The 12,545-nt window shown below is 43.6% G+C and overlaps 1 protein-coding gene across 1 annotated transcript in view; it reads right to left on the bottom strand.

The window, feature by feature from the left end:
• Positions 1-5,774: 5,774 nt before the first annotated feature.
• GALNT10 (polypeptide N-acetylgalactosaminyltransferase 10) overlaps positions 5,775-12,545 on the bottom strand; it is a 45,704-nt gene continuing 38,933 nt past the window's right edge. Inside the window, exons 7-11 of the mRNA XM_019473879.1 lie at positions 12,334-12,441; positions 10,257-10,478; positions 9,401-9,517; positions 7,140-7,289; positions 5,775-6,380 (exon numbers count right to left, since the gene is read on the bottom strand). Coding sequence (XP_019329424.1) covers positions 6,213-6,380; positions 7,140-7,289; positions 9,401-9,517; positions 10,257-10,478; positions 12,334-12,441 — 765 coding nt within the window. The 3' untranslated portion in view covers positions 5,775-6,212. The remainder of the gene's footprint in view (positions 6,381-7,139; positions 7,290-9,400; positions 9,518-10,256; positions 10,479-12,333; positions 12,442-12,545) is intronic.

Here is a 12,545-nt window from a genome sequence, read left to right on the forward strand (position 1 = left end):
TTAAAAATTTATTTTAAATATATTATAAAAGGAAGTCCATTCAACTTTAAAAACACTAGGCATTCTATCAATGGTTCCCAATTTATGAAAGCTACTACATTAAAGTGCTACAAGTCCTTTACCACCCCCAGATATTAGGCTGTTGGTCCTAATATGCACAGAAATAAATATACACTGATTCAAGAGGCACCATCCAGTTTTACAGATAAAATGCATGCAGTACAAGGAATAGACAAACTTAGACCTTATCGCCGAGATCCTGGAGAATGCACTTTGAAACCAATTCCCTTCTCCACCCTAGAGGCTGAAGCTATTTGTTATTGTTACTGTAAAGGCTAAAGTTTTAGCCTATTGGCTTGATCAGTTTTTATCTTGTTTTGTGGTTGAAGTTCACATTTGCTTGCTCACTAATTGGGATTAGGACTTTTTTCCTAGAGTTGAACTAGTAGATTTAAGACCACATAGATCCAGTGGCTTTATATAAAACTCCCAAATCCCTCACATCTGCTGGAATCATTGAAGTCTTTTGGGTCATACAGAAGCATCAAGAAAGCTCAAATGCAGCGAATAAAGGAGCATACTCAGCTAGCAGAGGCAGAGTCAAAAAACAGACATGGGATTTTTATTAGGATTTCCATAATCTATCATTGCCTAGTTTCATACGCAGATGTCCAAGTTAAAGCGTGACACTACAAAGGAGCAATCGGAGCAGGAGGTGAGTTTATTTTAGTTACACCTTAAATTTAGAATGTGAATAAATCAATCTGACTGGTTAATGAGGAATATGAGATGAATTGACAACTGTGTGTTGAATGCTGATGGAAACTTCAGATCTCAGCTTTCCCAATCTCCACCCATTGCATCTCTCCCCTCCACTCGAACCAGGTGAGGACTTGCAGCTTGTTTTAAAATATGGACTCGACACTCATTAGGTCAGCAAATAAAGCACTTAAAGCTAAATCTTACACAGGTTAATCTCCACCATTGCATCTCTCCCCTCCACTCGAACCAGGTGAGGACTTGCAGCTTGTTTTAAAATATGGACTCGACACTCATTAGGTCAGCAAATAAAGCACTTAAAGCTAAATCTTACACAGGTTGGGAAATTGCAGCACACAGACTTTCCTTGCTTAAGATCAAGTAATAGGTCACTGGTAGACGGGGAGCAGGACCCAGTGCTCCTGACTCCCAGTCCAGCCCGCCTTTTGCTACGCATCCTGTGAAAGACCTTTTAATCCTACCCCCGCAGACTCTGACATTAACCTAAAGCTACTCATCATTTTGGCAACAGTTTGCTAACTATTTAAGAATCTTTTCATGCTAAATGATTGTTAAAATGGAAGCCTAGATTGCCGCTTGTCAGATAAGGACCGACTTAGGCACCACCAGGCTCCTTGCAAGTGGTTAGAAATACAGTAGGTGAGTAGGAACATGAACCGCAGCAGCCGGCAGTGGATGTGGGATGCAAGGTACGCTTGAAAGCCTTGTGCTAGCAGAGCCAGACTGTTTCAGACATAATGTTACCAGGGCTCTTTCGATTGAAAGCGTGACAGGCTGACTGCTAGAGGCTGTCTGTTCTCTCCAGTCAGAACCATTCAAGGGTCTTTCCATATCTTGAAAGACAATTTAAAAGAAATGCTTCTCCCTTTTTACCCAGCAGTTACCTGATTGCCCAGTATGACTTTGAGGAGATCTCTCTCCTCTCCCCTCGGTGATGTGAGCCAGCATAGCTACTGTAATGATCCTGCAGTAGCTACGAGAGCACTGTGTTCTCGCAGTGCCGGTTGCTGGTGGTGCCTGTTTGACTTTCAGTACATTGATGTCTCAATGCGGCAATGTCTCAATGTCTCCCAGTGCGGCAGGGAGGAGGAAAGTTTGCCGACTGTGACTCTCCAGTAAAGGAAAGCAAAGCCCTGTACATAGACTACTGTAAAACAAACCAGGAAGAAAGTTAAGCTGAGAAATTGCTTTCTTGCTACTTCTGTATCAGAGATTTGAACAGACCTTTTAAAAGTTTCCCAGTGATGGAAGGCATCGACTTTCTGAAAGACACAGATTTTATATCCCTTTGGGACTATTTGTCCCAAATAGATCCCAAAATGCAGGATCTTGCATGCCGGTGAAATGCATGAGCCTTCACCATGAGGTGAAACATCCAACAGCTAACCAAGACATCCTCTGGTCTAGCTGTAGTTGTTACAGTGCACCAAGAGGAAGCTGCCATCCTTTCCAAGTCTTCCTATTAGGAATGACCCCCCCCCGAGTCATTAATGATACCGATTTAACAGAGGAAACCCAGGAGCTTCTGAATTACTGTCGTTCACACAAATTTTGCACTTAAAGTCAGACATTTTAAAAAAACCACACACAAACACTGCAAGCTTTCTCTTACATCATTACCTCCCAACCCCTTCCCCTCTTCTCTCTTGTCCAGCAAGGCACTAGGAAATGGTTCAAGTTTAAGCATTTGCTGTACAGTTACATTTAAAAAGGCACATCTTTATTTTAATGATGCTGTATTCCCCTTTCAGAAAGGCCCACACATTCTTCTGTTATGGTGTGGGAAAGAAAGTTAATTTCCCAGGCATGAAAAAAGACATCTTGCACACATAAGAGCCCCAAACCTATTACTCTGTTTGTAGGCCTTAGAGATTAGCACCAGTATAAATCAACAAGAGCTTCAAGAGCAAATCAAAGTATTATTATGCGACGTAACACACATCCAGGGATCTCCCTGTTGTCTGGGATTCTGATACTTAAAAGCAGCAGAATTTATGCAGCCTCGGAGAGAAGGGTTGTTTGAATATTTTTTGGGAAAAAATATGAAAACATTTATTTTGCATTAGATAATCACTGGTATTTAATCTCCAGTCTTGACTTGCATGCAGATGTGAAGATTTGCTTATGTATTCATGCTTTAGCAATTCTGCTTACAAATAACCAAAAGTAATTGGAATAATTAACCAGATTGCCCAGCAAAGGCTCAGTTAAAGGTACAGATTATGAAATACAGCTTCTATTTCTCAATCAGTGGATGGTTGGCTATATTAAGTCATTAGTCAGCAAAACCTCTAGGGTATTGAAAAGTATAATTGATGTAAATAAATTAATAGCTCAAAGCCCAGCAGCGAGCCAGTCAGAAGTGTACGGACTTTGTGGGGCACTTATCACACTCAGATCCCAAACCTTCAGAAAACAGATCAGATCAACCGCACTGAGAAGGACCCAGTAGGACCACTCACACCAAAGCTCCAGTTTCCATGTACTGGTGGTTGGTTGTCAAACAGGAATTGCCTCAACAATTACCTAATCTTTTTGTGCATACTGCTAAGAGCTGTCCTTTCTCTCCGAATTAAGATCGTTAAGTGGTAAAAGACCTGTTTGTTACTGCAGTTCTCTCTGAAGCAAGCGTCCAGCAAGCCAAGCAGTGAGGACTCTCTTTACAAGGTGAGCCCAAGTACAAAGCAAGCCATGCATTTTAGAAACAGAAGCTAATCCTCTCATTAGAAAACGAAGACACACAAAGTTGCAAGCTGCAAGCAGAATGACCCACAGTCCATTTATATAATTTGCTGATTGTGTCCCAATTATAAAAAACTAGCACTGTTCATGGACAAACAGCTTCTTGTTCCACAGGTATTAAAACATTCATAAAGACATCTAGTCAGGCCATCTAGCGATCCACAGTCAGCACTACTAGACTAATGAGAGCATTAATAACTTAAGGAAAGCAACAGTCAGACACAAAGCACTGGAAAGTGGCTCTGTCTCCCACAGAAATGAAAAGAGATCCTAATGACAGACATATTGTAGTTACTGAGAACATAAGATGTCAACTCTGTTTGACACTGGTCTCACTTCCACAGCAATGCTGCTGCAAAACTGTCACAAGGAAAGCTTAGAGCTTTTTTTCTTTCTTCACTCCCAAAATGTTAGACACCAACACATTTGGCAAGCCCGGTCCCAGCTGCAACGCAGTGCCCGTGTTTCCCTTGCTTCGTGACGGCATGGGCCAGGTAAGTTGGCAGAGCAGGTCAGACATGGCCTCAGCTGCGAGGATGAGAGAGGTGGAGATGATTTTGAGCCTCGTAGTCGATACATCAGACTTGAGAGGCAGCTAGTTGTGTCCTGGTCTGCTCCCAGTTGACAGACACAGCACTACATGGCCTCAAAGACATCTGAAACATGGGCAACGATCCTACAATTGGCAACATCAGAAAGGGCTTCTTACTTTTGGAGCTCTGCAGAGGGAACCAGCCTGCTTGTTTCTTGACACTAGGCAAAAATCTCCTTGTCTTCACAGGAGAGAAAGATACCCCAGAGCAGAGCTTCCCTGTCCCTCCAAAGGGGGGAAGTCCATTAACCATGCTTATCAAGAGTCCCAGAGGGGTGCCCCGCTCCTACCCTGAGTGTTCCAGCCTTTCACTCTCAGAGCTGGCTGCACACTACCTCCTCAGCTGGACAAACTGCGGAGCTGGGCAATTACCAGAAAAGGGCTAGTTATATTGATTTACGCAGCATCTTTGCAAAAGGTTAACTGCACCGTCATTCACAGCTTTTACTAGAAAATGCCACTGCTGCCTTCAGTATAAGACTAAGCGGGCTGAACTATTAACTCTGTTTTTGCAACAACTTAATTTCAAACCAGTGTGGGTTTTTTTAAACACTTGCTTAAGACAGACTTGAAACCAACGGTCCTCCATTCATCCTTTAGTGTCAGTACTTTTTTCCAGCTCCTGGAATGAGACAATTCTGGTTCAGTGTCTGGTAGATCCTGCAGCCAAACCAGAAGGGTAATAGCTTGCACTGCTAACTGACTACACAAGGGACAGGGTACTAGTGAAATTGGGCCATCAATCCCACATCGCTGCTTAAGCAAACAGATTTCCAGTCACAGTACACTGTACAGTGCTGCGGATGTTGGGAAAGGAGGAGAGATCAATAGCACATTCCCACAAGGCTAGAACACTACTGACCACAGAACTCATGACTGCAGCAAACTACAGACTGAAGAACAAATGGATAAAGACCAATGGCTAACCTCAGCCCTGACTTAATTATCCTGAATTAATCTGCTCACACCAACTGTGAATTAAGTTAACCTTCAAACCTGTAAAGGAAAAATGGAAGTTGCATTCATGTAGCAGATTTAACTCTGAGAAACCCTAGACGTGTCCATGCTAAAAAGATTCTGAATAAAAGGCAAATTTGGAACCTGATATCCAAAGGCTCTTAGCAAAAATCTTCACCTGTAAGAACTGTGCTTACTTAAAAACCCTCTGCTAATCTTTCACCTTGAAGATTCAACAGAGTGACAAACTGACTGCAAAGCGAATGGACCAGAAACCCAGATTGCTCATCGCTAATAACTACAGCGATATTCCCAACACTTGGCTGCACTTCCACTAGAGCTCATTCCTTTATCAGACCTACGATTTCGAAAGTAATAATGCTCAACCTGTTTGAAATACATTTTGGTTTAGGGCAAAAAAAATATTCATTTCATTTTACCTTTTGATGGCCCTTTTTTTTTTTCCTGATGGCTATGACGTTGGAGGATTAAATCTTGTGTTCAAGATTTTACTTAGATGGACTTTGGAAGATAAAGCACCTATGTGGGAACACTTCAGTGGGTAGTATAGCAGCTACAAAAAGTCCTGGAGGGTCCCAGATAACAAGATCATTTAACACCAGACCCAGGTGGCAAATAAAACAAAACAAAAAAAGGCAAAAAAAAAAAAAAAAGCAGTTTAAATCACATTCTAGATTTTACTTAGATGGACTTTGGAAGATAAAGCACCTATGTGGGAACACTTCAGTGGGTAGTATAGCAGCTACAAAAAGTCCTGGAGGGTCCCAGATAACAAGATCATTTAACACCAGACCCAGGTGGCAAATAAAACAAAAAACAAAAAAGGCAAAAAAAAAAAAAAAGCAGTTTAAATCACATTCAGACTCCTCTAAAAACAGAGTTTTTGTTCAGTCTCAGCACAGAAGTGGCTCTGGCAAAGCCTTTAAAATTCCACCATCCCCAGAAGAGAAGGATGCAGCATCTTTGCAATAAAGACTGGCCTGCTAGTTAACCTTCTCCTGAGATTCTCCCTTTTACCTTCATTAACTGTTTAAAAAAAAGTATTCTTAAAAAAATTTTTTGTAATCCTCCCCAGTAAAAACTATAATTGTAAAATATATATTTATATATTCTCAGTCTTTTAAAGATCAAGATTTCTGTTAAATTTTTCCAAGACGGTTGAGTTTGTATGTTCAAATATCCACTGCTGTGTTGGAGATGAAGGATTGCAGCTATTCATAAAGATCTTTCGGTCACTCTCACTGCAGTCCATACAGCTGCTGCTTACTGGATGGTAGAGGGTCTTGTCCTGGAGAAGAGAAATTTGATGTGAGGTTGCTAAGCAGAGAAGCAAAGCTGTTTTAAAGCCAACAGAAAGAAGTCTTAAAACCCAAGGCAAGCTATTTTGTCACTTGGATGTATCTGAAGAAGTTGTTCCACACTTAACTGCTTGGTAAGTGTCAGGGTCCACTCCCACCCTTTGCAACAGTATCCAGCCCAATCCTCCCAACTGCACTAGGAAGCTCAAAAGCTAGGTCTGGTTCCCCAGCCTGCAGGCTGACATCCTGCTGCAGTCACTCTGAGGCACTGTGCATGCAGATTGCAAGGACTAGGACAGGGCATTGAGTCACGAATTTACTCACCTGTTGGCCACAAAAGCATTGCTTAGTAGGAGGGTGAATAAATCCTTATCTACTTTTGGCATGACCTTCTACTATTCAGAACAAACCAATAAACACAGCACAGTTCTCTGCAAACAGGTTTTGCAAGGGTGTTGCGTCACCTCACTGCCAGCTGCGGACAGGACTACAAGGAGAACGTGTACGTCTGCTTAGCAAGCCCTGGAGAAGAAGTCCTCACCATTTCTAACCAGTGAAAGAGCGGAGTCACCTCTTTCTAATCAAGGTTAATTAATGGCACAATGACAACATTGCCCAAAGATTCTCTTATCACAGATACATGAACTGAGGAATAAAACATGAGTGGTGACATTTTAAGGAAACTTAAGTGCCTACAGGCAATTTGACACCTTAAATGAGCAAATGCACACGCGTGCGCACACACTCACTTTTCGGTATCTCCAGAGCTGGTTCCCCTTCATTCCATGACAGTCATAGAGGGTCACAGGGCTGCTGTGGGAAATGGCATCAAAACAAAACTTCTTGGTATGCTGAGGATCCCCGGGACGGATGTCTTCTCTCCAGCTGAATGTGAATACCTGCCAGGACAAACAGGACCCTCAGGATGGCTGGTACTGGGCACAGTGCTTTCACCAGCAGAATGATGTTCCCTTCTTTGCCCACAGGGTGGGGATGGCTTCAGGGAAAGGACAGTATCTTGTAGAGAAAAACTTCCACCTCTGGGGACAGGGACTGCTGACTAGGGGAGTCTGTAACAGCTACCCCGTGGACTGCCACACAGCATGCTAAATGAGACTGTGCTGCTGCAAACAGCCATGCTAGTTAGCTTGGGTACTAATAGCAGCCTTGAATGTCTCTGCAATGCAGACATACATCATGGATTAAGTGAGCAGCTGACCAATTACAGCACTTCACTGCTAGCAAAAAAGGCAGAGAGCTACAGGAGCTCCGAGTTAAGGCTGGCAGTAAATACCCGAGTCTGCACAGGCAGCCTGCAGTCACCTTGAGAAAAGTCTGTCCCACGCCTTCTGGGACAAGAGACCGGGAGGCCCACAGCTCCCCACCCAACTCCACAGGAGTGTCAGAAGGGCAATCACTAGGGCAATGCTTCCTGGTGCTCTCTTCTACTGATCCTGCAATGATCTCTCAGCGCTTTTGGGTGAAATGAAAGGAGGGATACTACAGAAAAGAAGAGAAAGGGTTTTAGCTCTAGTAACTAGGCACAACCTATCAATGCCTGGCAATGCTATGGCCCTGATTAAAGTTGCTGGATGCCAGCACGCGTGGCCTGGAAATCCCTGAGCCACAGGGATCGGACCACAGGAGAACAGTTGGTGGAAGTACCACCACATGCATGCTCTGTTCCTTGCACTGCCCCTGTGGCATTTGCTTTTGGCCACGGCTTGAGACAGTAGCGTGGTCAAGCTGCATCTTCAGTCTGATGATCATGGTTTGGCTTATGACATGTTTTAAGCATCGTAGGACTGAATCCCACAAAAGATAAACTTGCTGTCAAGCTTTTGCTTTCTGCTTTGACAAGGGCAGCACCTCTGGCAAGGGTGCAAGTGTCCTCTGTGACCAGCACTAGCCAACGTGGTTCTGCAGGGCTACTAGCCAGCACACCTCTCTCTCAGTCCCTGAGGGGAAGGGCTGTTCTGGGGGCTCCTTTTGGAGCCAGGTAGAGGAATGGTCCTCTTTAGAGAGATTTCACGGGGCAGTAAGAAAGTCCAGTAATGAGCAGGGTGCTACTATTTCAAGCAGCACGGCCAAAAACTTTTGCACAAAGAAGCTACTTTGTTTCTGTCTGTCTCCTAAACCTCTCTTGGGAGAGAAATTACCACTATCATTTAGGCTCAATGCTACACAGATGTTCAAAACACATTCTCCTCCTAAACATAAGCCAACACTAATTGTTCAAGATCCTCCTGACACAACAGAAGCTTATTTTTGGACTGTGCCCGAGTAAATTGGTTTTGTTTCTAGTTTTCATGCATCAAAATTGATATGCAACAACCCTCTGTCTCCTGAAGCCATTCCCCTGAAGAGTTATGCATGGCTCTGTAATGGAGGCATTGTTTTCTTGATCTCTTCTCAGCTCAGCTGCTACAGTTTAGACAAACTAATATTTCCTTCCCTTCTGTTACAATAAAGCTGTCATTTCTGGCACCTTATATGTTGAGAGGGTGAATCTATAGCCTGGCCGGTTTCATCTCTCTCCCGCAATGGTTGGGTGTTTATAATGCATTTGCCTCCTGTCAGAGGGATGATAGTAAGCGGTTATTGAATGCTCCTGCAGGTTCATTAATATGCATGATGCTCCTCTATCATTTCTTTCAGTACAACCTTTGAAGTTAATATTCACTTTGTTACATATTGCAGCTGCCTTGTTACTGGTTTCTTTTATTATTTTGGCATATTGTTTGCTTGTGCTATCTTTTGTTCACTCTGAGAACTTCAAAGCGGAGGTAAAAGCTCTGCACAAACCAGGCTCCAAACCCTGCCACAAGCACAAGCCACATCCTGCTACAAGCCCGTCAAGTACAATTAGCACATGAGCCTTGGGGTGCACAGCATCCTCTGTTCACCTGACAGAATTCTGCAACCGCCTTCCTTCTCAAACATTTGTTCTTATAACTTCTCCCTCCCCACATTTATTTAGGGGCCGATGATTTATCAGAGGGACTGTTACCTGCACGTTGTTCCATGCTGCGTCTCCTCTGTCCTTCACACAGTTTTCCAGCCTCAGTGGGGATCCCAGGGCCCCATGCTTAGTATCCACACACAGTCCAGTTCCTACATTGCGTACCTGAAATAGTAAATTAGTCACTGAATCTCCTATTCTTACTAAGTGTCACGAAAGAAGGCTTAAATTGCCTCAAATAGTGGCAGTATTTGTATGAAGACAGTTTTAAGATTCCTCATTTAACTACGTATCTGAGCTGGCAGATAACAGCTAGAAGAAAGCACAGGAACTCAAAATAGGACCCATCGTCAGCTGTACAATAACCTCCAGGACACAGCAAAACCCATTAGCTACAGAACTGCAGAGCCCACTATGTTGTTATGCGTAACAATCCACGACTTCACTCCTGGTGTGATTCTTTTCCCAGAACACAGCTGACTCAAAACCAGGGGTGGTTTTCCTGGCTTTCAGATGGGAAAGCTAAGGAGCAGAGTAGCTCAACACAGTTCTGTAGCTCTTTGGAAATACAAGATTCCTACTATTGCTCAGCTGCCGCCTCTCCTTAGTCCTCCCTGTTGGCATGTTCTGCCTTCTACTAAATACGCAAGATGCAGAAGAAGCCAAGTCTCTACTCTCTTTGTAGCTGTGCACTAATAGAAACAGCTGCCTAACTGCCTTCTTTGATCAGGCCAATATAATGGTAGAGGAGTTCTGGTCTTTGAGACATATCAAGTAGGACCTTTAAACACTCGCTTGCCACCTTACCCACAGCAAAGCGGTACTGGAGCACATGGGTAAGGCAACTTTAAAAAACCAAACCGCAGCCTGTTTGCCCACTGCAGATTTGAGAGCACAAACTTGCCTCTCCCCAAGCAGCTGCTGGAGGCTCCACTGGTGGGTAAAACTTTGGCAAGTCCCACGCGACCTCGTTCATGAACCATTTGAAGCTTTTGCAGTTGAGGTTGTTGCGAAGTTCCTTCTGAGCTGCGACGTCCCCTGCAGAAAGATGCCGGTACTCTGGTCTACGCTGGTATATGTACTCTGCATACTCGTCCATCCACACCTCAGCCACCCGCTTCAAGTTCTGTGTGGGTGACAGCCACGTGTGAAAATGAGAGAAAGACACCTGAGAACACTCTGCACAAACTACTGACATTAGCATTCAGAACAGCTCTCGTGTTTTTGCTCAGAAAGGATTTTCATTCACATCCACTCTTTCTCTCCAGCTTCAGGACGAAGATTATTTTTATTATTCTCTAGTTCCAAGGGACTTTTAGAAAGATATTTTCAGCTGAGGTCAAAACAGAATCCTGGCACTTGGCCATTATATCTAGTTCCTTGTGGCTAAGAAAAACGACATTAATCAAAAGTTGGGTTTTCTTCCTTTTTTCTGTAAAGAAGCTAGTCAGAAAATGATGCTGGTAAATACCACTGGACATTCAAAGGTCCCTGACAAAAAGCTGCTTTCTTAAATCCTTCTTATTGCATCTTTTATATCCACCTAGGAATGGGATTTGCAGTACCCCCTTCTGGAAAGCTTCAGTTCACAATATTCTTTCCTACCACTATTTTTCCATTTTCTTGGGTAAAAAGCTGTTTAAGAGAAACTCTGAAATACCACAGGAATATGGAACTTTCAGGTGATGATCCTTCAGAATAGAAGCAATGGGTTTACTTGCTGGCAGCAGTATATTTCACATATCGCTGTAAAGCTTAATCCACTGTGTAATTCCGAGACGGCAATCAACACCACCCTCTTGAAATACTCGCCCTACTGCTTGTCACAACACACTCAAGAGACTGTTGGACCTTGGACTGTTCTCTGGCAACATCAGGTACATTCTTGGTGCCGCACAGTAACGTGCCATGTGCGGTCATGACTTCAGTGACCCAGCAGCACTGCCCACCTTGCAGGAACGTGGTCAGTCCAGCAGTGGTCATTTACTACCAAAAAAATTAGGACGTTAAGAATGAGCAGTGTGCTGACCCTGCCCCAAATGCAGCCCATACACAACAAGCGCAGGTGTTCATCTCAAGGTGACTGTACGATCTTAGATGCCAAGAAACAGCCTTTCCTACACCTGTCCGCCATCTCCTTCCAGTACTGTAGGAGTATGCAAGAGCCAAATACTGAATTAAAAGAAATATAGCTCCTTCCTGAAGGGATGGCACAGAGAGGAGAGCACTCTATCGCTCTGACAGGTCATTGCTGGGCTAAGTAATAAATCCAAATCTGTAACTAGGGCAATGCTATTAAACTGGGAAACATTTTAATATTGTGCAAGCCATGAGACTGCAGAACAGCAGGGTACCTTTTTATGTTTTTTAGTTTTGCAGCCTTCTTGCTCCTATGATTTTTTTCTCCCACCAGAGGGCAATACAATCCCTTCTCAGTTTGGAAATTAACTGCAGAAAGCTAGTGCATGATAGGCAAAAGCTCTTTCCTCTTTGGGCTACACTAGATTAAGAAATAAGATGGCACAGAATGTTCCATCGTGGAAAATTACAGCTTGCCCATTCAGTGGTCTGTGATGCTTGAAGTTGAGAGGTCTTTCAATCACCAAAACACAATCACCACGCTGAAGCCTGCTGCTCTTGGAGAGTGCAGCTATAAAATGACTGAAGTATTACACAAATTATCTTGTTTTTACTGGTGATTCCATAGCCAGTGCCTGATCGCAAAGTCCCTTCCCAACACCTAGCAATGGCTGATGCCTGGAGCATGGCAGCTGTCTGCACATGAGCCTGCAGCTCCCCTAGGCTCTCTTCCCTTTGCGCAACACATCCACCACTGCAAAACTGCTCAATTTGACCACTGTATGACTACAATTTATGGACTACAAAGCCTACATTTGCCTCCCATTGTGGGGTGAGAGGGAACAACAGCATGGTCACATTGCAGTCAGGCATCTGTTGTGGGGAATGCTATTACCACTTACTCTTGCCAGGCTGACTCCAGTTGGAACCTTGTATGGAACATATTTTCTGTAGATATGTCCAACTCTAGAGCAAGGGATGTCCTCCATGCGACCCCCACACATCCATACCTGTGGAACAGGAGAGATACAGATTCACTCTTGGTTATATGGAGAAAAATGAAGTAGTAAAAAAAGAAAGACTTTCAAATCATGAAAAAGCTTAACCCAGATTT

This window comes from Aptenodytes forsteri, unplaced genomic scaffold (genome assembly GCF_000699145.1).
Source record: "Aptenodytes forsteri isolate BGI_AS27 unplaced genomic scaffold, ASM69914v1 Scaffold54, whole genome shotgun sequence".
NCBI classification, from domain to species: Eukaryota; Metazoa; Chordata; class Aves; order Sphenisciformes; family Spheniscidae; genus Aptenodytes; species Aptenodytes forsteri.